General features: G+C 45.4%; 2 protein-coding genes across 4 annotated transcripts; one reads left to right on the forward strand and one right to left on the reverse strand.

The window, feature by feature from the left end:
* The first annotated feature begins 1,310 nt into the window (after positions 1-1,310).
* Positions 1,311-18,763, forward strand: LOC134153287 (uncharacterized). Its single transcript, XM_062599342.1, has 6 exons — positions 1,311-1,760; positions 13,121-13,591; positions 16,182-16,322; positions 16,722-16,790; positions 17,332-17,422; positions 17,744-18,763. The coding sequence occupies exons 1-6, from the start codon at positions 1,706-1,708 to the stop codon at positions 17,949-17,951; spliced, it is 1,035 nt and encodes a 344-aa protein (XP_062455326.1). The 5' UTR covers positions 1,311-1,705; the 3' UTR covers positions 17,952-18,763.
* A 1,304-nt stretch (positions 18,764-20,067) lies between these two features.
* On the reverse strand, positions 20,068-27,020 carry NUDT2 (nudix hydrolase 2). Of its 3 annotated transcripts, none has more exons than XM_062599344.1 (3): positions 26,869-27,020; positions 25,764-25,921; positions 20,068-22,234 (listed from the first exon to the last, which is right to left on the reverse strand). In XM_062599344.1, exons 2-3 carry the CDS (start codon positions 25,894-25,896, stop codon positions 21,921-21,923), a joined length of 447 nt encoding a protein of 148 aa, XP_062455328.1. In that variant the 5' UTR covers positions 25,897-25,921; positions 26,869-27,020; the 3' UTR covers positions 20,068-21,920. The 3 variants fall into 3 exon arrangements, with proteins under 3 accessions (XP_062455328.1, XP_062455327.1, XP_062455330.1); XM_062599343.1 differs by having other exon boundaries at positions 26,830-27,020; XM_062599346.1 differs by lacking the exon at positions 26,869-27,020 and adding an exon at positions 26,279-26,532.
* Between the last annotated feature and the right edge of the window lie 745 nt (positions 27,021-27,765).

Raw genomic sequence — 27,765 nt, forward strand, 5'->3', positions numbered from 1 at the left:
AAAATGGCGGTAAAGGAGCGGGACACTAGCAACATCCACAGCAGAAGAGCACAGTGACCTTTCCAGTGGGATATTTGCTGCAAAACCCTTCATTTGCCTGGGACACTCCTCCATCCATGGGAGGGAAACTAAGGTCTTCTCCACTGTCCTCCTCTCCTATGGGGGAGACTCGCTTGCCCACGTGGTGGAAAGAGTTTGCATTTTCTGCCCTAGAAGCAAAGCAATAATGCATGGGAGCACTTACCTTAAGACATGGGCACTTTTTAGTTAAAAATGCCTGGTATTTAGTGCAACTTGACATATTACCATGGGGAAAAGAAACTAATAGTAAAGAAAGCGCTGCAGCTGGGCAGGACAGCCTTGCCAGGGCCAGAACTTACCCCCAAGATTCCCTTTTGTTTGGGTATAGAATATCTTCACCATCTTCCTGGCTGGGAAGAGACAGTTGGGTCAGAGCCGGATATCCCACCTGAGAGTGGGAAAGTCGTGAGCTGTCAGCCCAGGGCTGGGCATTGAGGATATGGGGCTTTGGGGAACTGCTCCTCTACAAGTGTTTGGTCAGAGCTGCTCCTACATTGCCGTGACATTATGCCTATGCTAACACCGTGCTTTTTTAATTTGACTGCTCAGACCCTAAATGAAGCAGCTCCCAGCTGTCTGAGTGGCTCTTGGTCCCATGAACATAGCTCCAGCACAACACAAGAAAGATGTTGGTGCCATCCAGGCCTGCATCCCGCAAGTAAAAGCAAACCCATCATATTTATGTGTTTTGTGCAAAAGGCATCACCTCCTGGGTTAAGGATCTATCCAGGTGAGAACGATCCCAGCAGCAGGTGGGACAGCCAAATGCATCAAAAGTATGCGGCTGAATGAGAGCATCTCTCTAGTAAAATCATTTCTCTGGCCTTCCCCGCTGCTGTTTCACTCGGCAGCCTTTGCTGCTGTCCCTCGGGGAGGGAAGCGTGTTTTTTCCCCCTACACAGAGCACAAACTGCTGCATGAAAAAACAAATTTGCCCCAAGTGACTTGTGCGTTGGAGAGGCCCCGCGGGCAGGTCCCCCACACCCGGCTGCTCCCGGCCCGGCGCAACGCTCCCCCGTCTCGCCCCTTCTGCAGCTCCAACCGCGGAACGTGCTCTGCTTGCAAAATGCCCCAAGCAGCCGCTCCGCAGGGCTTCACGTCCACGCGCAGCACGGCTTAAACTCTGCTCTGCGGGGTATAGTTCTCCCTAGCGGAAAAAATGCCTCTGTGACAGCTCCAAGCACGGGGACAGCCACTGCACGGCACTCCCTTGTGGCTTTCCCTTTTCTTTTCCCTTTCCTCCCAGGCACGGCTGAATCCTCCTCCACCCCCGGCGCTCGCGCAGGCAGCCGGCCAGCCCTGTTAGCATTCGGCACTCATCGCTCCAAAGCAATTGCAGCTGCCGAGGAGCCAAACTCGGTGGCCGTGAGCACGTTGGTCCAGCGTCTCCCCCCATCCTGGACCGTCATCTGATTTCTCCCAAGGGATAACGGCTGACCGGGACTGCGTCTCCAAGCCGGTTCTTTGCTGAGAAGCCGGCTGCCGAGTCTCCAGCGCGCAGATACTTCCCAGCGGGATTTTCTGCTTCGAATGACAGAGAAAGGGGCAAAATCGAACCGCCTGGCGCTCCGTGCGGGGGAGACGCGTCGGGGGCTCCCTTCCGCCTGCCGTGTGCTGGGACACAATGGAGCTTTTCAAGCTGAGTCTGAGCTGCTTTTGCCTCCTTCGTTGGCTTGAGGGTAAGTTTTTCTTCCTCTGTGGTAGTCAAAAAGCGGGCAGCTCTCGGCCTCTTGGATTTTAAGCTGTTTTCCTGCCGAAGTTGTTGCCCGACTGTGACGCTCTGCAGCCGCTTGCTGCGAAACGAGTGCTTGCAGCTGCATTTCAAGGCAGCATTTAAAAGGGGTTGAATGCAGGTGCATAGGGCAGTGAGGGACAGGCTGGCCGGGCATCGGACAAGCGTATCCAGGGGAACAGTGGCATCTTCACAGCTGGTTTTAAAAAACAGGAGCAGGTATCCTGCTCCATGGGATAGGCAAGTACGAAGCAACTTCCCGAGCGAGTCCCGCGCTCCCTGCCCCGGCAGCTCCTTCACGGGTGGTCGCAGGCAGAGGTGTGTGGGCGCACGGAGCTGGGTGTTGAGACAGATCAATACTCTGGCCATAAACAGGAAGTTTTTGAGCCCAGGCAGCCTTGTATTTAATACCCATGAGTGGAAAGCAGAAATCCTGTGTGGCATCATGGTGCAGAGCCAGATCAGAGTTCCTGGGAACAGTCAGTGCCGTGGTCTCACCTGTCCCATCCCAGACAGCGGGTAGTATCTCTGCTTTAAAAAAGAGCAAAACCCCCAAGATAATAAACAATTTCATTTTTTATTCTGTTGCCATATGTGAGAGTCCAAGTTCATGAAAGAGACTCACTGAAATAAATCCCTGAAGTGCTTCAAGGCTCATCCAGTCCCTGAAGCTGCAAGGACAGCAGATCAGCAGTTTTGCAGGTTAGCAGCTCGGGGATTTTCAGCGAGCTCCCTAGACCAAAGGACTATAACTATTTTGGCTACACAGCCGGGATGTTTATTTCCTGAAGATAAAGGGCAGACTGGCAGCTCCAACTGACTGTAAAGCCTCTTACTTTCTGCTCCCTGTTCCCAGCAGCCTCGAAGCAGTTGTTCCCTATTCAGCCAGCCTGAGGTCTGCACTGCAGCCAGGTCAAAGGAGGGGCTTGCACTCACATAGGCTTCACTTCTGCTCCTTCTAGCGTTGTTTTTCTGCACCCCAAATCTTGCCAATTAAAATAAATCCAGTGAATTAGATCTCTCTCCCTAAAAGCCCCGGACTCAGGGTATGTATTTCCCTGGGCTGATGGGGGCTGAGGATAGGTGCACATCTTGTAACTGTCCCAGCTGGCCAGGTGAAGAACTGGAGATGGCACAGTGGTGGGATGCCATGAGAGCAGGACAGCTGTAGGGATCTTGTTCTTTCTTTTTGTTCTAATAAAGATCTTTGTCCAGTGTTAGGAAAAAAGTGGTTCTTCACTGTTGCCACACTGGGAAATTAAGCAGTGCCAAGGACTGCTCCCCAGCAAACTTCTTTTCCTTCACAATGAAACAGCCTTGGAGCAATCACACAACCAGGCGCTGCATTTCAGCCAGGACAATGCATTTCAGCTGTTTTGCGAGAAAGGAATTCCCCTCCCCAATATCCGGCAATGCTCCAGACAACCTGGAAGAGCAGAGAGCAAACATACGCTTTGCCCCACGGCTGACACCCCCTCCCCAGCCCTCTCTCCCCTGTCCCATCCTGCCGGGGTTGCCTTGCTGCAGGCAGGAAAGAAGTCCTTGCTCTTCCCAGGCCTTTGAGGCCTGCTGGCATGAAATCCTGGAATTGCTGATTCTGACAGTGGTTTCTTTGGAAATCCCCGGCCAGCAGGGAGGGGGCTGAGGTGCCTTCTAAGGAAGCAGTAAGGTATAATGTGCTCTGGGAAACAAGCCTCAGGCATGAGCAGGATCTGTGCACGGACAAGCAGACAGGAGACTGCTGAAATAACACCACATTTAAGCTTAGTGTATGAGATGACCCTCCAAGGAAGCCAAATGCAGCGGCCACACAGAAAAGACCCTCTTGATTCTCACCCACTGAGCGTAAGGCTGACACCAGCTCTGCTTGGCTGCCCAGCCTGGACCTCATACCCTAGGCGAGCTGCTCTCCTCCTCCCTTGCTCCCCACACTTCAGAGGTCGCCCACAGCATCACACACGAAATAGGCAGAAAGGCCAGGCACAGCTGATCTTCCCCCTTTCCCTGTATACCCTTCCCAGCCTCCAGTGGCTTTTGACTCAGGATTTCCTGGCATTGGTGTGTTTAACTCCTCAGTGTCTCAGCAGATCTGCTCATTCTGTGTGTGTAGGCTCCTCTGCATGCATGCACATGGGAGCATTCATGGCAGCCACAGGCAAAGACTTCCAAGACTACCCGTTGGGTGCAGAGCCACCTCCTCCTGCTTGTTGTGAGCCTCTCCTTGGTGCCTCATGTCCTCTCTGGGGAACCTCTGAGCAGTCAGCCCCTGCCCATCCTGTCTGGTTTTTGTAGATGCCTCTTTTTCCCCTACCAGCACATCCTAGGCAGAGGAGCACACTCTGCTTTGCTCTAATCCTTCTCCTAGCGGCTGAGTTGCTTTTTGACGTCTGCCACTGAGCCACTGTTTGCCTGGGATAATCTCTGACAGTCCCCAGCTCCCCCTCCTGAGATGCAATGGGCATCTCAGAGCCAGGTGTTTCCTATGCAAGCCTGGGACTGGTTTTCCCCACATACATCAGGTTTGTAGTGATCTGACCTCCTCTGCCCATTTATCGCCTGGTCGCTTGGGTCACTTCTGCAACTCTTCCCCATCCCTGCCACCCCATACAGCACCGTGGTGTCGGCTGCTTCCCCATGCCACTGTGCAGCCCTTGTCCCAGTCACTAATGAGGGAGCTGCAGAGCAGGGCCATCCCTTGGACCTCCTGCACTACAAGAGCTGACTGCTTCTCATAGTTTAGCAAGGTGTTCACCCAAGCCAAAATCTTCCTTCTTTTCCCATGGCTGCTCTGCTCCCTTCAAAAGACCTTTGCTGAGAGGTCCGGTCAAAAGTGAACTCTGCCAATGGCAGCAAGCTTCACAGTAACAGGGAAAACTATGAATTCTTGCTGGGAAAAAGCAATGAAGCGATGACTTAAAAAAAAAAAATGTAGGCCAATGTGGTTGCCAGAACCAACTTCTGGGAATGACTCCTCTCACAGAGCCATATTACTGAAACGTTAGCCGAGTGCAGACCAGGTATTTGCAATCAGGTATTTGCACTGACAAGCCATTCACAGACTAGTTACTGGCAGTTACCAGCAGGTTTTGTTGACTTCTCTGCAACAAATGACACAGCTTGCTGAGAGCCAATCTGCTGTCCAAAGTGATGGAAATAGTGGACCACAAAACAATAGCTGTCAGTGGCCAGATAGCTGCTTACCCAGCTCTAGTTCTGCTTGTTCTGATGGACCAGATTGATAGATGCTTGTTTGGTAAACAACAGGAACTCACAGGCTCCATCTAACTCCCTATGTAGATTGGCCACATCTACTGACCCGTCGTGGAAATATGTGTCCACATAAGTAAAATCCAAGTAAGCATGGCCATAGCCTCAAGGAGGATTGGGATAAAATAAAACTAATGTTGGTTTCATTCAACATCCCGTTGTGCAAAGAAATACCTATTATTATCTCCTGCTGTGCTGGTCTTAGGCAAAAAATCAGGCAAAATAGATATGTTCTTGGCCGTGCTGGCATCCCCAGCCGTCCTTTGCCCTAGGCAATTGCCTTCTTTATCCTTGTGTAGGACTGGAGCAATAGAAGCATATGTTTATCCTTTGGGACCTCAGGTTTTATTGATCAAATGTTGCAAGTGAACGTTGGTAGGCAACATTCTGCTGGTATGCAGCTGAGTATTGCAATGCAAGCCATCCCACAAGGACCACAGTCAAGGTGACTTACCTAATGACAGAGGTTTCCAGAACTTCCCAAAATGCTGATTTCCACAAGGAAACTTCCTATTACCCAGAGGCCAATAGTTCTCAAAACTTTGGGGCTGTCAGCGTAAGACAAACAGGAGGGACTGCAGGTGAAGAAAACAATGGTGAAAATGAACATCTAATCACTGACTCTACAACTTAACTGTCTGGCTTGGTAAGTTTAAGCAAAACAGGGAAAACACAAACATCTGAATCCTACATGGAAATTGCAGTGGCCTTCTGTCTAAATAGATAATGAAGGACAGGTCAATCTGCAGCTCTGGAGAAGAAATCCACATCATGAAACATCCTGCAATTTGTGGAGATTTCTGACAGTCCCCTAAAGAGGAACAGCCTTGATTTGTCCTTTGTTAGTGGAAGTCATAAAATGGAGGACAAGTCTGGAAACTAACCCACAAGGCTGATTTTCAGGGAGAAAGAAGGCTCTGCTACCTTCCGCTCTTTACCACACCACAGTGCAGCTTGTTTGTTGAAGGTCCAAATTATAATTCTATCCAATAGGACAATTTTCTCAGACTAAATACTTTAAAAGCAAAACAAACTCTCCTTTTGGAATGCCTAACTCTACTCTGCTTACTTAGCAAAGAGTCTTCTGACTGTTCAGAGCTCTTTTTACGCCCCAGTTTCAGGAAGTTCCCAGAAGCAGTTATGAGAAGAGCCATACTGTAAAATCATTATCAACTTACCAAGCTGTTCTCGAGTTGAGTTCTTAATTCGTGCTTTGCTGACTGCTCTGAGTCAGATCTTCACCTGCACAAACATGCAGGATTTCAGTGGACCTATGATGATTTGAACAACCTCCAGATTTAGACAGTAATTACTCCCAGTCTTTTCTACACCCCAATATCATGGGAAAAAAAGAGGCATTTCTAGAAAAGGGGGCTGGGCTCATTGTGCCTCATAAATCATGCCTGGTGCCACCAGGGATGTTCAGCCATGATGCTTTTATTGGCATGGGAGCAGGGGAAATGCAAGAGGCAAAAGGGGCAATAGGGTAACATCACTCTTGTGCTAGGACACAAGGAGTTTGTAATCACCTTCAGGACTTCAGGGACCCTCATATGGCTCCGCAGCTCACACTTGGGATGATGCAGGCTTTTCAGATGTCTGTACTTTGTGTGATGGCCACCACTGTGGCTGTCCCTCTTCCCCCTTCCTCCCGTCTGTCTCTGTGGTGGGATTGCTCCTGCACTCTACTTTACTACACAGGTAGTATAGTGGCTAGAAAAGGAACCATGGGAGAATTACTCCCACCTTAGTTCTCTTTCACCTCAGCTAAGTTCACATCATTGTTGCTAGAGTAACAGTAAATCAAGGAGAGGGCCTTTGTAAACCTACTGACATTGTGGAAGGCTCCAGTTTAACTGGGAAGCTGCTGAGGAAGAAATCATGTTTGGCATGTGTCCACTTTTCTGACTACCACTGCAGCTTAACTGCAGTCCTAAGTGAGCTTCCTCATGAACTACAAATGCTAAACAAAAAGACTGTCAGATTCAAGGGAGTTTTGCTTCACTGTGTACATCTGGACTTCCTGCATTCGGCCAAAAGCATCTGCTTGGCACAAACGTCTCATGACAGCAAGTGTCTTCCCATCTGCTTTCAAATTCCTTATCCCACGGCCATGGGCTAGTCCACTGTGCAGAGGGGCTTGCTGCCTGCTTGTTGCAATGGCCACTAGATTTTTCAGTCCAATGAGCACAGATTACCTTCCTAAGAAGCAGTTATTGCTGGACAGCATTCAGAGTTGCTCCTGCTCTCTAATTTAAGGCCTTGTTTATCCATAACTGACAGGATCTCAGGCTGCTCACTTACTTAAGTTAAATTAAATGTAATGTCCTATGAGTGATCTTACTGGAGCAACATATTGCACTGAGCTCCCTCTGCACAGGGAATCCTCCTACTTTAATGGGAGAGCTTCTCTCCCTCTGCCACAACATCTCCTACTTTCTGTCTAGTCCTGACACCCTGCAGGAGGTGAAGACAGCTTGCCAGTCCCTTGGGTGCACAGAAACAACTTCTTCCTGTCCAGAAGAAACATTTGGCTGCATTTTTGCTCATAGAGGGTATGGTAACTTCAAGCTATTGCAGAAAATTGCTCCTGCTGCTACAGATAGCCACGTGAAGCTCCCTTCTGCTACATCCAACATCTTTCTAGACTGTCTAGTGTTGTAGGTGTGTGTGTAAATCACTAGGAAAGCCCCACTCCGAATTTAGTCCTGAATGTGAATCTTGGTAAGGGATCCAGAAAGAAAAGGATAGTAGTTCTGCAATACTAGCAATGAGGGTAGGAGGGTAGATGTGGTTAAGTTCTGCATTTGCCTGAAAGGTCAGATCATCTGTAGCAAGATAGTTAGCAGTATTGTCTCCGTTGTCCTCACGCCTGAGCAGCTGGAGATGGGTGTTCCCCATATTCTTCAGTTTGCTTCTTTCTGGCTGGGGCCGTTTCTGATACAAGTTGGACTCTCATGGCTCACATGGCTTCTGTTAGAGCTAGGATAGAGATCAAAATTGTTGGCAGGGTCACTTGAGAGGACAGGAATCTTCCAAACCCTCTTCCCATCTGATACTCCTTCAACTGCAGCTGTAGTCAACCTGACAGGAGAGATCTGATACCTAAGGGTGAGCTTTGCAAGGAGGCAAACATACATACTGTTAACCAGAATGGTGTGGGTCATTCTCCTCCTTAGAGAAGCTAAGGGTCTACTGCAGCTGCAGATAGTGACTCTGAATTAACTGGAACAAGAAGCTCTTCAGCTTGTTTTGATAACCCAGGGCTGTCTCAGAGATTTCCCTGCCATGTACCACTGGAGCTATGCTCATTTGAGGTGGAAGCAGCAGAGATAGCTTGGAGACATTTCTCTGAGCTGCTCTTACTGCTGCCCTGGAGCTCGTGAGGACCTGCTGCAGACCCTGGTTCTGACACCCACCCCTGGCTCCACAGCACCTGCAGGAAATCAACCCCTGCACATCTGCCTCCAGAAGCCTGAGCAGGGCCAAGGCAAGAGCATATCAAGAAGGGGGTGCTGCTGAGGCATATGCTCTGAGCAAGTGGGGCATGGCAGAGAGCCCCAGGCTTGGAGTGCAGGGTGGGAAGGTCAGATTATATGGACCATGGCCTCCCTGCAGGTAATGTGCAAGACAAGGGTAGAGGTTATAGGTGAGGGCATGCCAGCAATCGGTGGGAGGATTTGCGAAAAAGGGAGAGATAGGGAAGAAGAACACAGAGCAAGAAGCTGCCAGGCTTATGGCATCTAAGAATGAACTTTGGGAGCTCTCCGGGGTCCGGGCGATCCCCTGCAAAGCAATCTGTCTGGGTGGTGCCCTAGCTGCCCCAGATAGGCACCTGCCTTTGAGCTTTGGGAGAGGCAGGAAAGGGTAAATCCCTGACTGTGACTCAGCAGTCATGCTCACCCTGCAGGAAAAAAAAAAAAAAAAAAAGAAAAAGAAAGGAAAAAAAGCCACTTGGCAAAAGTAATTGAGCTGATTAAAGTATTCTGTGAAGACCCAAGGGGAGAGCAAAAGAGGCCAAAGCCAACAGCGAGGTCCTGGGTGGACATGTTTTGGGAACCCATACTTGCTCGGCTCTGACTGACCCCCTCCCTCTACAAAGCCTTTAGAGGGAGCGACCCAACCTAGCCTTGATCAAGTCATCACAGGCACTGCTTAGAAACAGCAGAAACATTCCCAGCCGTACTGGGCTTACTGGTAACCAAGGCTTTCCTGGTGACATTACCTTAATTAGGAACGTTGCATGAATTCTGCTCCTAATCCTGCAAGGAACAGCATGTCCCAGGGGTGCTCATGCCATAGACAGGCAGGGGACTATATTTGCTTGTTTTCCTTTCTCATAGCCAGACAGAGTGGCAGCACCATAGGATAAGCCAGCTGGCATCAAGTGCCTTTGCTAGAAATTGTTTATTTTGTTCCTAAAAATATGGGGAGGCAAAAACACTCAGCACGAGCAGCTGAAAGCAGGCATCTATTCAGGCTCTGAGGGTAAGGCTGGCGTTTTTCAGAGAAGCTGAGTCCACATCTGCAAGCCTACAGTGGGTTTTCTTTCCACCTCAGTCTCACAAAGTTGGATATCATGCTAATATTTCCGAAATGTCAGGGCTGATGGCTGTATTTGCAGGGGTGCTGAGCACAGGCACTGGAGATGCTTGGCAGTATTGGGAAGAAAGGTCCTTTAGTTTTATGAATACGGATTTTCAGTGCCTGATGTGTATCCCAAGGTAAATCTGCTTCAGCTTTCTTTGTGGCTGTACCTACCTATTTTTTTTGGTGGGACAAATCTCTGAAAACTGAGATCTTGGCCACTGGATTAAACAGTAGAGCTCCTCAAAACATTAAAAAAATAAAATAATAAAAAAAAAGCTTTCAAAATGAACAGTCATGTCCAAGCACTGAAAAAAAAAGCAATATAAATTCTGATGTGCTTAATGTTGACCCAATATAAAACATCTGAAAAAAGGTTGCAGAGAAGCAACTTAGAGAAAGCCTAAAAAACTACTAATAGAAACTTTTTCAAATATATCCAAAGTAGAAATGCAGTGGGTGTAATGAGGCCAACAACTGACTTAGGTATGAGAAGGGCAACCATGGAAGGACTGTACAGAAAAGCTGAAGGAATTATTGTCGTGGGTATTCACTTCAGACGCGGTCAGGGAAGTCCTCACACAGTGGCCATTCTTCACAGTCTGAAAAACAATACTAAACAAAATTGCCAGTAGAAGTTTTAGGGAAAAAAAAAAAAAAAACGGCTATGGCAAATGACAAGGCCCAGATGGCTTTCACACTGAGTTAAAGGCATTTAAATAAGCCATTCTTTGAACTTGTAAGAGGAATGTAAGCTACTGCTTAAAGTGGCTTCAGCCATAAAACAAACAAACAAACAAAAAATGGATTATGGCAACCATGTCAATGTTCAAAAGGGATCTTTGTGAAATCTGGGGAAATACAGGTCACCACATTTGATTTTGGCATCAAGTAAGTGAATACAACAGAGAACAGAATTAGCAGATGCACAGATGAATGTGAGAGAAGTCAGTACGGCTTTTGTGAACAGAGCACTAGATTCTTCTGTAATGGCATAAAGCAGTTCATTTACGTGGTGAGCTGATCTGGATCTCGTGCTTGGATTTGCAGAAGACTTTTGATAAGATTCATCCACCAAAGCCCTTAATATCAGTTCTCGTGCAATAAGAGACAGATTTCTCCCATGGGCTGATAAGTGGTTAAAGATGAAAAACAAAGAGCAGGAAAAACAGCAGAAAGGTAGCAGTGGATACACATGAAGCTATTTGAGGGTGATCTTGAAAAAAAAAAGGTATAAATAATGAAGTAATAAAGCTTGCTCACGGCACAAAATTATTCAGAATAATCAAAACAAAACTTGACTGTGCAGAGCTGCAGAAGGAGTTCATGATACTGACTGAACACTGAGATGATTAATAAACTTCTGTGGAGAAAAATACAATGTAACATGCATAGGAAAAAGTTCTAACCATAAATACCTGCATAACTCTCTTGAGTGAGCTCTTTCCTTGCTTGATTTTTATCTTTTGCCCTTATACATGTGCCAGTGTCCAGTACCAGAGCCAGAATATTGGGCTTGGCAGAAATTTTGTCTGACTCAGTACAGTTCCCTTGCTCCTTATATTTCTCATGTTTTTATGGAGTGCTCAGTTCACTACTTCTAAAATGTCTCCTAATTAAGATGAGGCAAAGTGTTTCTGTACATACTGGATTCTGGGTCCTAAAAGAGAAAAAATGAGGCGGGAATGCTAGGAGACTGTATTCATGCCTTTGGATTATCTGAGATTACGTAGGAGTCAATTCCCCTGCTTGTGGAACGTGAGGTTTGGGGTAGAACCTCAGTCCTACAGTGCACGAAACATCAATTTATGCAGCCTTTACTACGTGGTAAAGAGGACTGGACTCATGAGCTGCTCACGGATCCTGCAGCGATTTTGTTTCTGGCACACAGGATTAGCAGGAACTGCCTGGGCCGCCGGACCCACCGGCCCGCGTAGTGCGGCACCCCAGCACCGACGCGTCCATCCTCACCTCATCGCCATCCAGCAGAGGAGTTGCACCGTGAATTCCAGCCCTCTCCCTGCGTGTCCGGGCCCAACCAGAAAGTCCTGAGCTGTTTCTCATCTAACAACCTCCAGGCGTTATTAGTCTAGCAGATCCCTAGGATTTCCTAAGCAAAAACGTGGGAGCTCTTTAAAGCTATTGTTCCTTGTTATTGTGTACTGGCTTCTGTTTACACCGTCATTAGTTTTTTCAGGTACCAAGCCAAATACGCGCTGCCGGGGAAAGTATTGTGCTTTGCTTTGGGAGGGGAAATTCTGCAGAAATAGCTGCTCAGATAAGGATCACTGTTCTGTCTAACGTCATTTTTCAGGCTTCCCTTACTCACTGCACTCGACGTGGTATGCTGATGGTGCTCTTCAAAATGTGACTCTTGAGGAGAAGAGGAAAGATTTTCACCACAACAGATGAAAGCTGTCATGTTTGAGCTGTAATTAAAACTGAAAGGTTTCTCAGAACGTGGCAGAAACTTGAATCATTCATTTCTATTCCTCTGTGTGTAAATTAGGCACAAAATTTATAACAGACAGTGCATCTATGTCAATGAATGACATATAGTTTAGCATTTAATATTTTGTTCAGGATGTTCACCGGCCGCACCTGTTGATTTTGCAGTGAAAATGGATGCAATTTTCCAGCTAACAGGATGATATCCATCCCCAGTCATCAAAGGCCCAGATGGGCCCCATTACGATCAAAAGCAACAAGCAATTGAGAAATTGCTTCAAATTGTGTGTCCACTGTCAAACAAGTATAGGGTCTCTCTTACAAAGGTGTTCTTTAAATATGGTACCCTCACATCTAGGGTGTACAGACCAGTGTCAGATACACTAAATACAAGTTTACTTCAATACTTGCACAAGTCAAATTAGTAAATACTTCCAGACTCCTGAAGCAGTATGGTTTTATCTCTAATGTTGCTATACTATCACAAGAAGCCACCTAACGTAAACAGGAGCCCAAGATGGCCTATGTGGCGACCTAGATAAGCATTTGGGGATTTCATGAATTTTAATTATTTTTTCATAAGAAAGATTTGATCCAGATCAAATGAATCCGGGGTTGGGGTGTGGGGAGCAAACCATCCAAGTACTTTGGAGGGAGAGAAGGATGACTACTTAGTTAAAGCTTTAGCTCATTGAAATATTGTATTAAATGTTATAGACAGATATATCACAGACAGTAAGTTTTTCCCCATTAGTCATATGAGTTAGTCGGTCATAGTTATTTCTCTCTAGTATTATTCCTGGTTATTTATACACTATGTATTATAAAAAAAATGCAATTTTGGGGAAATTGGGAGGGTGTAGGAAATGTCTGCCTAGACACGATCCCACAAAGGACTGGTGGGAAGTCTCCCCTTTCCCCTGGGCATTTACAACATCTTGTGCTCAGAAGATGTGTTTGCTTTGGACATGTAGAGTACTAAACCATGCTCTGATTGCACCGTAGTATCAGAGGGGCAAGGCTTCCTCATAAAGAACACCCGGCTGGAAAAGTGCATTCACGTCTCCCACCACAAGACTGACGGCGTTGGCCTAACCGACTGCAAGCTGCACTCCCAGCAGCAGCAGTGGAGCTGGGACCCCACCACCAGGACCATCATCAGCCTTAAAACAAAGCAGTGCTTGTCAGCCCACAAGACACGCAAGTATGCGCTGGCCAAGCTGGAGCCCTGTGGGAACTGGGAACGCCAAGCGTGGGCCTGCAGCAAGAAAGGACATTTGACTTTAGAAAATCTGGGCTTCCACCTCAGCACCAAGGAAGGAGGCCACAAGGTCTTTGTCTCAAGGGAGAAGGACAAGTTCAGCAAGTGGAAGACTTTAGCAGATGAAACCATCTGTGCTGCTGCCCAGACAGTGGCTCTGAGGCCTGGTGAACCAACACAAGAAGCTATAGACAGACTGGTCTGGATATATGAAAGTAAGATGAGGTAGATTTAACAGCTGCTAACATCTAACCTTAGGTGTCATCATCACCTAGAAGCCACCTAACATCAGGCTTGCTTTCATCATCCTAACTCATGGTCACTTTGGCCAAGTCTGGAGAGATACCAAATGACTCAAAGCCAGCCTGACTATGCTTCTGTACCACCAGTTTCTGGTAGCTGCTGCTAGTGTTTTGCAGAAAGCAAGCAGCATCTTACTGGATCAGGCTTCTAAAACTGAGCTGCAAGTCTGATGATAGGGAAAAATCAAATATTTTGGAAAGCTGATCTGAATCAGTGCCCAAAGCTGAGAATTGTTTGAATTGCCTGAGAGTCCTAACTCCAAAGCAGCCGAGGTGGAAGTCTCATGGTTAGGCATGTAGAGTTTGGAGGGGCCTTTTCAAACTTTGTGCCTCTGGGTGTTATTCGAAGTAACAAGAAAACTAGAGGCAGCTTAGAACTTTTTTAAACTAATATGAATTATTGAGGAGCGGCTATATTTGAAATGAGAAACTCTCGCTTCAGTCTGAGCAACATATTAGAGTTATCTCCTACCAGAGCCAAACAGTGCTCTCATCGCTAATTAAACCACAGTTCTAACCTTCACCCCATGTTCTCCTAATCCACAAAAGTGAGTGTTGTTCCCGATCCCTGATGTAACTGTAAAGTGACCAGTGAATGCAGTAAGTGGTGGGAGGTGGTTTAAGTGTTGCCCTCTCTTCACATTAAGAAAGTCCAAAACATGACATTAGAAGTTCATAAATTGTGGAGCTTATTTCTTCAACGTTATGGCCTCATCTGCCTTTGTGAGCGTTCCCTATCCTCTGCTGAAACTGGATGCAAAAAGAGGCAGAAACCCTGACCCTATCATAATTTCAGGCATTTGATACGAGGCTAACTCCTAATAACATAAATCAGGCATAGTCACTGCACCAAGACAAGACTGTCATCATTTGTAAGATGGCCAGTGAAGCCCACTGCAGATAACTGATAAATCATGATCCAGTCTGATTCCTTCTTTCATTTGCTCTCTTACAAACTGGGAGGTGGTTTCAGGACTTTTCTCACGAAGTTGTGTGCAAAACTAAGACCTGAAAAATCACACTCAATTCCTACCCCCATCCTCTCCTCTCCTCCCTCCCTCCACTCCAGGGATAAGAAAGAGCTGGCATTTGTAATGACTTTTCTCTGTTTGCTCACTCCGTAGGTGATGAAGTTGCCAGCCTTCCTGAAGGGAAATTATTTCCTCTACATGAGGTTACTCCTTATATTAAGGCCTGATGGCCCCAATGAGATTTTAAGCCTCGCAGAAATGAGTAAAGACAAAATTCGATGAATCTGGTTGGCATAAGCAGACAGATTATGAATATAACCTTTTGACACAAAAAGGTTATATCTAATTGGAAACAGAAAGAGATACAATAGCTTTTTTCGCTGCAATGCACAGACAAGATGGCCTTTTTCTGAGGTTTTTAATTAGTCAACTAGAAGGTTAACATGTAATTATCACAGACTAGTAGCCACAAATGTGAATGTATAACATAAACAAAGCCAATAAAAACTAGATTCTGTAATAGGCTAGTTAAATATAGACTAGCAAATGCTTGGAACACTTAAGTTCCAGTGGGGAAAAGGCATTTGAAAAGGGTGTTTGCATTCCCCTCGGCAATGTTCCTGGCACACCAATGCTCCCTTAGAGCCAGGCTCCACAAATGGGGCTGCAAATGTAAAAACACAGAGCAGACTTCGAAACAAGTTTTGCCAGTTACTGAGTGTGGTGCACACGGATAGCTTTCCTATCAGCCCCGTGGTTCAGAGTCTAGTGGAGTAAATGTATGCCACTGAACCTTCTGCAATCTCTGCCTCTGGCAGTTTGCTGCCCTGTAGAAAAGCCTGCTGTGCCTTTGCCTAGAGCCTGTCCTGCGTGGTTAGATCCTCCGCAAATGCTCTGGTGGGGGGCTAGCTCTAAGCACCAAGTGTAAACCCACCTAGAGGTAGGTCATCTTCCTTCCTCCGTTAGGCACTCCAACAATTTCTAGAACAAAACAGGCCTCTCTAACACCTTCTGAAGATCAGCAACACTATGCCAGCCATGATCTTCTCAGCCAGCGTAAATGACTGTTTGAAATCTTGATTTCTCAAATACTCCATCAACAGCTGATACCTGAAGCCACCTCTCTCACTTGCAAGAGATAGGAACTATTTACCACTCATTTGATCACATTTCTTTATCTACTATGTTGATAACGTCTCTGATGCTTAGCTATAGTTTTACTTGCCTCTTCCTCATACCTTTAACAGCTGATACTGCAGTCATATTTTTAGGCCATAACTGACCTTACCTACTGCCAAAAACCAAGTTCTTGTCTAGCTGCAGGTTTAGTCTTGAGAGGTTTCATCACCTTTGAAATTGGTGAGAATGCAAGGCCCTTGACACAGAGGAGATGATTGGTACTACGTTGAATGTTGTTTGCTTGCAGGGTACAGGACTAATATGGCAAGGCTGGGTTCCCATCCCTCATGTACCCAGGATTCTGTACAAAAAGTAAATGATAATCAGATATCTTTGCTTTGTTTCCTTCTAAGCTAAAACCATTGAGTCGTCAAAGACCCACGCTGTGGTCAAGGAGCCTTCCACGGGCTTGACTGACCCACCTCTGACTAATGAATTTCACAGCACAGCATCTCCAGCGAAGACTAAACAAGCACACCTCCCAGCAAACAAGGGTGAGCACTTTTCTGAATGCATATGTAACAACAGCAGGAGGGGAAGTGTGGGGAACTTCTAAGGATTACTCATTTTTTTCCAGTGGTAGTAAGTACCTGAGTACTTCTGAAGTACTCCCACTTCTGAGTGCTTGGAGGCTGCTCTCCACGCAAGTTGAGATATTTGCCCTGGGAAGCAATTTAGTGATATGATCGTAGTCTTAGCCTGGAGGCACAGTCATCAGAAATTCCAGGAATAAAAAAAATTTCTGTGGCTGGGTGACATTGAGGAATGAAGAGGTTCCCCTTCCACCTCGATACACCAAGAGGCTCTGTGCTTACTGTGGATCCAAGAGCTAAAAGCTCCCTCTGGTCTGACAGTGGAACATGCTAATCAGAATGTCTCCATCTTTCCCCCAGATCCATCCCACAGTCAGTCTAAAAAGCACCATGGAAACCAAGGGAAAAGCTCTGGGGCCAGGCTTGCAGGTAGGTCTAAAAATTAACCAGAAGAGGAAGAGACCAGGTGGATAAAGGTTCATCAGTGTCCCTAACTTTCCCACCAACTGCAGGGTTATGTTCCAATGTGTCCAGCTGAGGATGCACAGTGTTCAAAAGGGAACAAGGGCACCAAATTACCTGCCCAAGAAATTTATTTTAATGATCAAACAGAGCTTCCTGGGCCTGGAGTACAAAAGTGAGCAAGAACACACAAATGCCTTGTCCCAGATCACTAGAAGAAACAGTAATCTTGTCTAGCACTGGTGCCTTCCCAGAGCGGAGGAGTGTGAAGGGTTGTCTTCTGAGCAAGAAAGAAAACTCTCGCATAGCCATTTTCAATAGATGGATTCTGGGTGGAGCAGAGCAACTGTAGTGTGTTGGATTTAAACAAAGTAGTTTTCCTGCTCTGCTGATGGGACTGTTACCACTGTTCTGCAGTGATATTAGAGGTGCTTTTTGCAACAGTAGTAGGTACTGAATCAGATCAGGTATGGCAAATGCATGACTGTTTTATATGACATCCTTCCAGGCACCAACTGGAAGACAGCCATGCTGGTCCTCAGCCCCTTGGCATTCATACTGGGATTAATAATACTGACAGTGAATGTTCGTTACAACAAGTAAGTGAAGGTTAAGGTTCTTTTGATTTTTCACCACTGTCTGGCATTTCAGAATAAAATCCTGATCTTAGTATCCTCCCCCTTCCCGCACCTAAAATGTTTGACCAGATGGCTCTGGTCATCTCTATCCTTGATTTCTCTCCTCTGTCATCCTGTTTCTCCCTCCTACTTACTACTCCATCCAAACGCAGCTGCTAACGTTGGCTCCTTCGGCTCTGCACCACTCTCGTAATTTGGTTAGGGAATTTGGGCACTATGGCTGCTGATCCAGTTCACATGCAGAAGCATCAAGCAGATGCAGTCTCTTCTCTGCTCTCCTAGGAAGAAGAAAATCCTGTCTGCTTTGAAGGGTTCCCCACAGAGCAGCAGCAGAGCTGACTTATGGAAGCGGTCTCCATTACCAAGAGGCCCCCAGCCGTACGCGCCACCGTATCGCTCCCCTTCCTTGAGACACGGGGAGATCCTTATCGAGTGGAAAGACGGGACTGTCACTCCTCTTTTTGATAATGCCAATTATCAAATGGACTAGCTCCGAGCTGTTGTTTCACACTGTGCTACCTGCCATTCTTCTCAACAGGAAGAGCACCTCCGTAGAGGATTTTCTCCCTCGCCTTACTATTTTTGATAGGGAGCTATAAGGGCTGTTTGTTTTTTTAACACTTGAGAACAATCTCCTCGTGCAGCACAGAAGTTGAAGCAAGCAGAACAGATTGTTTTGTTCGCATAGGCATACACCGCTTAGCTCCTCCAGAGCTAGTTTAACCCATGACAGGACCCAGATTTCGCTAAATAAAGCCGAGTATCTTGCCAGCCGCAACTGTCTGCTGCGCTGAAATTCTGGTATTACTGAGCACGCAAGAAAGTAGTTCCTCTGAGACAAGGAATAAGGTGAAAGTACAAATCCTGGTGAATCTTAAATCCCTTTTAAGCTTAAAACTAGCTGCCAACCGACACAGAAAGCCGTCAGTTACTTCATCTGCGAAGGAATGTAACTAATAAGCACTGTCTTCAGGACTCAAAGGTGAAAGGGTCTCCTCTGGAGATCTGCCACCCACACTAAGTTATCAATTAGGGAACAGAAAGGTCATTTTTCTACATTAAAAAGTTGCACTCTTTCCTCTCTGCAACACAGCAAGACTGCTGCTGAGAGAGTATCTGTTTCACAAAATATTTTTATATTTACAGCCTACTAAACCCTATAACTCCCCCCTCCTCCTCCTCCATGCATAGCAATGTCAGTGATACCTGGCAGTGACATTACCTGGCCATTTTACACCAGTTTCAGATTCTAATTTTCTATGGTCGTATGCAATATTCAATAAACAGATATATTGCCCTGCATCTAGAGCAGCTAGATAGGCTCATTATTTCTGGGAAGGAGTAACGCAGTATTTTTAACCTTTATACTTCCTCTTGATGAGCATAATTATCTACCATCTATCACACTCAATCCTGATCATTTCTCAGAGAAATTAGCAACATTTTATTTCCATTTTAATATTCACAAATCTATGTTTATCTTCTCTCTGATCTTGTGACACCAGATATCATAAGCTGCGCTATAAATCAGAAATTACTTGGAGAAAGCAATGCTAACATCAGGAAATTACTAGCATGAGCTACATGAATACATATGTTCAAAATTACAAGGAAAAATATATCCTGACTTGTTTCTTAGGTCAAGCCTGGATGACACTTTTCAATTTACACCTAAATGAATTTGTTATGCAGTTTCAGTGAAGCTTGGACTTCTCTCTAGTCTTTTTTTTTTTTTTTTTTTTTAACCTCGGACAAAAATAAGATGTATAGGGAATTTAAACTGTAATATTTCATTGAACAAAGATCCACAGCCTAGTAAAAAGTTAACTGCCACTATGACTAAACTTAGCAGGTCTCAGGAAAGAAAATACAAATGTTACTGGTTCAGGACATAAATTCATAGAAGTTGCATATAAACATCTTCCTCATGCAAATTACTTCATAATTATTCACTGGAGGGTTTCCCCACAGTCCTTCCTTGGGAGGGAATCTTAGCACTAGACACAGGCAGAGGAAAAATTCCTCCTTCACCAGTGACCGACCCAGAAGTATCATTCAGAATTGAATTCTGACTTTCCAATGCTTCCATCCTTAGAACAAATTTAAAGGCTTTGCATATACTGTCAGGTCAAGTTTCCAAACATCTAAGTGTCATTCTGCCCACAAAACTGGTGGAAATACATTTGAGGGACACAAATCCCTCAAAACGCGCATGCAGTGCCTCACCAGCCATCACAATTACATCCCTCTTACCTTCTTCTACCACAATTTAGATATCCATGGACAAAATTTCAAGGGTGGGTAAGTTACAGTGTGTCCTAACAATTTACAGCAGTTGTTATCCCTCCCAAATTTTGACGCATTTTGGGAGCGCTATATATGCAGCACCATTAAAATGCAAATACTCAGAGTTCAGCTAATGCTGTGAAAACAGCAAGCGCTTACGTTCCTTGCTGCTGAATAGGCGAGCAAATGACTTGATAATAACTAATTCATGCTTAATTTGCAAATTTTACTCAAACACAGAGCCAGTAACACCATTGTTTACAAAGCATTGATTAAATGGTAGGTTAAATAATAACAAAAAATAAGACTGTAAAGCAGCATGGGCTTTTAACTATTTTCTCCTTCTAATTGGTTGTTATTTTTTTAATAATTTCTTACTGGTTTACTTAGATTAAATACTAGAGACAAAACTCACCAGGGTATGGACAGAGGAGGTGAGGGTGTGACTGCACCACTAGAGGACTTGAAGAGCACATTAACCAAATGTCCATCAGGAAGACACTGAAATAGCAGATTCTCCTCTGGGGCAGTGGATGGACCAGATGACAGTGGGAGGTGTCTTTCATCCTCTAACGACCAGCCGAGAAGCATTCACTGCAGCCATACAACCTGTATGTTCTTCACTGTCTGCCATCACCTGAATGCAATTTTCTAAGCAGTGTTCATAAATGAACATGAAATATATATATATATATGTATGTATATATTTTAATTCTTAACACAATGCACAAGTGGGCTTTTATAAATTATTCTATAGGAGGGTAACAGCGTTGAGCAAGACACCACTGCCACAGTGGCACTGACATTATTAATACATGCTGCACCCAAATGACGGGAGCTGCACACCTGGAGAGTTACACACCGCTGAACTACAACCTATGTTTCTCAGCCCAATTCTTCTGCATCTCTGGCATCCCCCTGCCCTGGGTTCTTTTCCAGAGCTGGTGTGATGCTGATGACACGGTCTCTTCACTCCAGCAGTCGAGAAGGAAGGCAGACGGGCAGCCCACTTTCTCATATATTTAGTTCCCTTGAAAGGTCCAAGTGCCTGGGCATCAATGGCTCATGGAGACAGGGGGAAGAGGGCACACACGTTTTCCCCAGATTTCCCTAAACTAAAAAAGTCCTGGTTGCTCATCCAAAAATGCTAATACCATCATGCTTTTTTGTTATTAATGTACATCCCAAAGATATCACCCATTACTATCAGAACATATATGATTACACAAAACATTGACAAGCTCAACTCTCACTGATATCAAGGAAATTAAAAGATATTCACAGGGGATCAGATGCAGGCGAGCTCAATGGTACCATCACAGGCTACTGTAATCATCCAGTATGATCATCTACAGCACTGCTCACATGTGGGTACAGCCTGCAGCCAGTGAAACCCTGATACTATCACACATAAGCTAATGTGCAAGCTTGCAACAGTTTCTGTGCAGAAGCTGGGGCTCTAGGTAGCAATATAGTTCACTCTCCCAACCCACAGAATAACATATGGCCAAATATTACTGTTAGAGAGCAAAGAGGCAAAAAATAAACAGCAAAGAAAGAAGGTAACTTTGAATTTACCTTTCAAATACAGTATGTCAACTGTTTACTGAGCTTCCTTGGATAGAAACTTTTTGTAACAGTAGATTAGTGATGTACGTACATTCACGATACAGACAAACAAGACCTGAAGTGACAGGACAAGTTATCACAGCAAATCAATGGAGGGGTCGGGAACAGAACTACTGCTGTTCTGCAGAAATACTGCCCTATTTGAAATGCAACACACAACTTTCGCAGTAAACATTTAGTTATTAATTATCTCCATATGCTCATTTTCACAACTCTGTAGTTCTAACATCAGCAGCTCAGGAGACATCAAGCGTTTGATTTTCAAAAGAGACCCACAGTTGCTCAGCGCTCTGAAGCAAAAAGAAAAGAAAGACACAAGAAGTCTTTGTTAGCTGTGGTTTCAATTCACACATCTCTGGCTTATGGTTGAATCAGATTATGCTTTTCCACATGAGTTAGGGGATACAAAAGCAAAAGCTCCAAGTATTTTCACCAAATTCATATAGATTAAAAAAGTAATCTACATTTCTGCAGCCATCCTACTTGTTTGTAAAAAAAAAAAAAGATGCATTTCTTTAAGTTTCCCTTAACCTTTATAGAGCATTTATTTTCTGGAGCAAAGATACTGATGCACATCTTTCAGCGTTGCTTGCATATCCTCATACTCCGCAAATTTACAGGCATCCTCCAGCTTCAGCCACCGAAAAGCCTGATGCTCCTCTGAAAGCTTGATTTCTGTGTTACAGTCCTTCATTTCTGCCAGCCAGTAAACTACGGTCTTGGGTTTGCCATTGACAGGGTAGTGCAGTTCTTTCTTATACCCCTCTATGAGGGTGAGCTGACTGGCCTCGAGGCCAGCCTCTTCCTGCGTTTCTCGCAAGGCTGTTTGAAGGTCATCCTCTCCCGGATCCACGTGGCCTGCCAAAAGCATGAAAACATAAGTCTGCATGGAAGAAGGTGATTTTTTTTTCCAGTTGACAATGAAGAAACATTGGTTTTGTATTAACTGCTGTGCCCTCTCATCTGTCCCCCCAAACTGATACTGAAGAACAGAGGTTGCATTTCGAGCAATTTTACATCTTGATTTCCTCTCTCTTGTGGCTTTCAGGATCTCTATTTATCCCACATCATCTGAAACTACCAGTGGCCTGTCAGCACTGGAAAATTTATTTTCCTAGTCCTCCTTTTCTTCTCTGGAGTACTCTGCACCCATAATGCTCCACCTTAGAGATCACATTTCAGGCCAAGGACCAGAAGCCTCATGAATGCTTTTCTTTAGGTGACCTACAAACAGTCCTCTCTCAACTCTTCCCTCCCACATAAGCTTAAGGCCCAATCCTGAAGAACTTATACCAACACCCCAGAAACAATGAGTCCCAACAAAAAGAAATGACATTTAAAAAGTAGATTTCAGAAAAAAAGACCTTCAACCAATGGATTCACACTACAGGACATAAACAGTTTGAACACTGCTTTATAACCAAAAGGTGAAAGCTGTCAGAGAACAAAACTAAGCTTCCCACATGCCTTCCTTATTCCAATATATCCTAAACTAGTGAGAATTTAATCATGGAGAGGGAGCAACTTATTGAATCACTCATTGATTCAGTAAGGGGAAGGGGAAACTGTCTGAGCTTCATCCTTGACACGGCTGTACATACTCCGAGCCATCTTAGAAACCTCTGGATGCAAAATTATGACATTAAACCACCAATAGTTTCTCCTATGCTGGGATACATAACAGTCTAGTACTTCCATTTTTCTCCCATAACCCCCTCTGAAATACAGCAAGTCTAAAAGCCAGTCCTTTCACCGGCTGTGACTTCTTCAAGGCTCTCCTTTTCTCTTATATTACTTAGAATGAGAGATGCCATTACAAACAATGGATAAATATAACATATCCCCAGCTGTTCATACTTTTGGTGAGAAAAGTCAGATTTGGTTTTCTCAGGAAAGCTTCAGACGAACAGAAATAGAACAAGCCAGGAAAGACCTTTAAAAAAGCAACAAACAGGGAGTTGAGAAATTTCAAAAGAAGAAATAAAAGTTAGGCTTCACCCCCCCCCCATTAACTGTTTTCTATGTAGGTGTCTGCAAATGACCATGATTTCAGCATAGAGAGACGAACCTTTCCTCGGATCCCAGGTATCCAAAGCCACCGTTTAGTACTAGGGCTGGGGCACATGGGAATCCCATATGCCAACAGGTCTCACTCACTTGTTTGCCTGTGCATCAGAAACTCAACAACTTGATATCAATTCTAATATAAAATACAGTTCTTTTCCAAAAGGCAGCTGTACAGAAAACGGCAACTGATGTTGCATATTGATGTCTTAGATATGAGATCAAATACACTGAAGTTTTAAGTAAAAATATTTTTCCCTGATTTAACACTGTAAGTCAAGCTGTCACCTTCTTTTTAAGAAGGTCAGTATTTCCATAGTTGGGATTTTTACTAATAGTTGAGAAATGGAATCCACTCAGCCTTGCATAGCTGGATTACTTTTACAGTATCAGTAGGAAACACCCACAGAACATCCATGAGCAGTAAATAACCACATTTAAAATGGTAATTATGACCCACAGTCATCAACCATGCAATGAGCTGAGATAGCAAAAAAAGGTGAAGGGCTGAGATTCTGTTCCAACTCAAAGGATACAAACACAACATCCTACCAGCTAGCAGAGGGAAAGGGAATCGCTTCATCCTACCCTTACTAATCACAAGTCTAATGTCAGTAAGTTTCCAGCTTTGTGCAACATGCCCTACTTTGTGGGAGAAAAGAACTGCTGGCACCACATCACATAGCACCTTCCAGATCCTCAAAGCACTAATTTGCACTAATGAAGTTCCAACATGCTGAGGAAGAAAACAAACCTTATGTCCCCCTCCCAACAGGCTCAATTAGTGCAATGTCACTGTTTTAGGAGCTGAGATGAGGCTGATGAAGTTCATTTGAGAAGATCCAAGCAGGTATAGCTTAATTTTGTAAGAGCTGCACCTGCTTACGGACTTCTAAAATTTTCAACAAACAGATTTAGCCGTAAGTGGATTCATCTCCTGTGTGCCCTTACGGATGTGGTAACTTCTTATCATTCTGGCTCCTGACATATTAAAAAACATGCCTATATCATACACAAGTTATGTTTTTGCATCACACAACCGAGGGCTGCCTTTGAAGGTCACTCATACCACACAGAATATAAAAATGCAATAGTTCTCTCATTTACTAATTCAAGATCTGTATCAAGAAATCATTGTATCTGTCATCAGATTATGGCTTTTCTATTATTTTTGATTTATAAAATCATAAAAGATACAATCTTGACTGCCTGGGATGCATGTCTATGAGTCATTTTACTCACAAGTGTGCGGTCATGTCTACAACTGTAGTATTCCCAGTGAACTTTTCCAAACAGAACTCTCCTCTTACAAATAATCATGTCCCAATCCATGGATTTTTTTTCCTCTTTCTTTCTTTCCAGTAGCCTGAGAACTACCCATTTAGCCTTTTGACGAAGAGGACCAGAGGGAAAGATTTGAAAATTTTTGTTCTTTCCTTTAACAGCAGGGCATGGTTGATACTAACTTTCTGCCAATTAGCAAATTCCTGTTTAAACACTGTTCAAGTGCTATGCTTTGACAGCATTCCATTTTACAAGTAGTAAAAACGAGGCAAAAAGCAGTACGAAATCTCACAGGGTAAGAAACAGCTTAGAAGAGCTACGAGGAATTTAAATCATTTCTGTGTTGTACTTCCCCTGGCACAAGGGCTGCAAGACTGTGCAACTCAAACACTGGCTCTGCCATGTGTCTTTACAGACGAGGCGTTGCCGTGCATCTTGGGGCACTGCAAGGGCTCGGGGTCTCTCTTTCAGGGTCTCACTGATGAGTGAGAATGGCTTAGGTGAAGATGGCGATGAAGCTACTTCTCCTAGCTGTTTCTACCATTTTTACTACGTAGGGCCTGCATTCTTCATCAATCATCTCCTGAATTACACCACCTTAAAGAAAGGCATTTTAAGGTAAATCATGGGTTTTCAGTTTGTCTTCTAATGTTGCGCTGCAAGGCATGACCATTCTGACAATCAGTGGATGAAATACCCCTGCATCGACAACAGCGGTATCTGCCAGAGAAGGAAGGCAGTAACTTGTCTAGCTACCCAGTTTTAGTTAGTTGTTAAGTGTCTGCCAAAAGCTTCAGACACCTGAAGCAATATGACTAGGTGACCTCTGCCACTCAAACTGTCATGCCCAGTAGTTTATACAACTACTGCTTGTAAGGAATTTGGGCCACAAAACTGTCCACTATGCTGCTGAAAAAGCCTAGATTTGCTACAGTTAACTGATTAAACAAAGCTGACCATAGCAGCATTCAGCCAAAGGTCAGTCCGTAATCTCTCTAGCACAAACAACCCTGAAGGATATTATCAGGGCAAACATCACCTTTGGGTGGGGTCCAATGATGGGTCCCATAGGATGTCTGGAGGAGGAGGTATTCAATATTGTCAGTGACCTTGGAACGGGGTGCTGACTGCAGCCTCCTGTAGATTATCAAGCCACATGCTCTCACCGCCATGCCCCTCTGTCAACTGCAACAAGAGCTGTTGAAGAGCGCAGAGGATTAAGCGTGGTCAACACGGGAGTTCAAACAGACAAGTCGTATTTTTCCAGAAAATGTTTTTTCAATATGGATTAAAAATCATCCATTCCCTTGCAGTTATTGCATAATTAATCTTGGCAACCACCCTAAGAAGGTAAAAATAGAGCCTTTTCCTCTTAAGGGAAAGCAAAAATGTCCATGAAAGCCCCAATGCAAAAAAAGTGTTCTCTAAAAGCTCAAAAAAAAAATTGCATGACATTTCCTTGCAGCTGATGTATTAAGAAGCACATTAGAGGGACAGGAAAGGATAAAGCAGAAGAAACAGCTATGATCAACACTATGATCAACTCAGCATTACCAGGAACCGGCACACAGAAACAACTGCCCAGCACAGAGCTCTGGCAGCACAGGGAGCTCCTTCAGAAGTCAGCGGCAGAGCTGAGAAAAGGAACGTCAAAGGGACCAGCGCTCTGCTTTCTGGGCAGGGCGAGAGGCTGTCGGGCAGCGCTAGGAGATTCTTGGCACACAGGGAGATTAAGCTCCGGTGTGTGAGCAGGAAAGAGCACACCTCTCAAGCAACAAATATAGTAATTAATAACCTACCTCAGCAGGACAAGCGGTTTTTCATAATAACATACATATATATATATATATATATATATATATATACACACACACATATATATATACACACACATACACAACCGTACACATAAAAATATAAAAAATATATATAATATATATATATATATATATGCACACTACAAATATATATATATACACACACACACACATATATATAAAGCAACGGAGATCAGAAAGACATTTAAAAACTGCAGAAATCTCGAGCTCTAGGTGAATTTTGTATTTTGACAGAGCTGCACATTTAAGTAAATAACACATTTTTACAGAACTGTTTTGCCCCCACTGGGCTGTCCCGCGACCCACATGCCCGCTGGGGGACGCGCAGCGCGCACAGCGCCTCCATCCAGCCCCCGAAACGAGCCGCCGCCGCCGCCGCCGCCCTGAGCCCAGCGCCCCCACAGCCGCCCCCAGGGCGGCAGGAGGCCGTGGAATAACGGAAACCCCAACACGAACACATCCGCCATTACAACCCCGCCCTCACCTTCACTTCCGGTACAGGCAGTAGGCGGGGATCGACGTCCGACTGGCAGCAGCCTCGGCCAATTACAGCGCGCAGAGCGAAGCGTGGGCGGCACCAGCCGCTCCTTCCGTCCTCCCTTCCCGCCTCTCCCCGCCCCTACTCCCTCCGCCGCCTGTAATTGGTTCCTCCCCGAGAGTCCCCGCCCCCTCCCCGCCTCTTCTTCGCCCCATTCGCTGGCTGCGGGCGCGAGCGTTTGAAGCGGGAAAGGCGCCGTTGCCATGGGAACACGGCCTGGGCGCCGCTGCCGCAGCCTGCGCGAGGGGCCGGCGCGCCGCGCTCCTGCCCGCCTTCGGCTCCGCTCCGCTCCGGCCGCGGCCGGTGAGTGACTCCGAGGGCGAGTGGCGGGGGCCGTCGCGAGGGAAGGGGAGGCGGGGCGGGCTCGGGGAGCCGCAGGCCGCGGCGGCCTCGCCCGGCCCGCTGGGGAGCAGCAGCCCCGCTCTGGCGTGGGGGAGGGGAGGGAAATAAATAAATAAATGAAGTAATGAAGTAATTAATTAATTAAGGGCAGCAGAGGGATAAAAAAGGATGAAAGGCGGCAGTGCGGCCGGGAATCCCCGCAATGCAGCTGGCGCCGCGGGACGCTCCGGCTTAAGCCGCGCGTTTGTAGCGATTTAGCTCGTTCCGACGCGTCCCCTCAGTCTGGAAACGATGTGCTCTTTATTTAGTTATTTGTTATTTCC

Source organism: Rhea pennata, chromosome Z, assembly GCF_028389875.1.
Source record: "Rhea pennata isolate bPtePen1 chromosome Z, bPtePen1.pri, whole genome shotgun sequence".
NCBI classification, from domain to species: domain Eukaryota; kingdom Metazoa; phylum Chordata; class Aves; order Rheiformes; family Rheidae; genus Rhea; species Rhea pennata.

Coding starts and splice junctions, on each gene's coding strand:
- LOC134153287 (XM_062599342.1), top strand. CDS start 1,706: ATGGAGCTTTTCAAGCTGAGTCTGAGCTGCTTTTGCCTCCTTCGTTGG. Junction 16,791..17,331: donor CTCTGGGGCCAGGCTTGCAG/GTAGGTCTAAAA, acceptor ACATCCTTCCAG/GCACCAACTGGAAGACAGCC. Junction 17,423..17,743: donor GTGAATGTTCGTTACAACAA/GTAAGTGAAGGT, acceptor CTGCTCTCCTAG/GAAGAAGAAAATCCTGTCTG.
- NUDT2 (XM_062599344.1), bottom strand. CDS start 25,896: ATGGCGGTGAGAGCATGTGGCTTGATAATCTACAGGAGGCTGCAGTCA. Junction 22,235..25,763: donor TCATTGGACCCCACCCAAAG/GTGATGTTTGCC, acceptor TGCTTTTGGCAG/GCCACGTGGATCCGGGAGAG.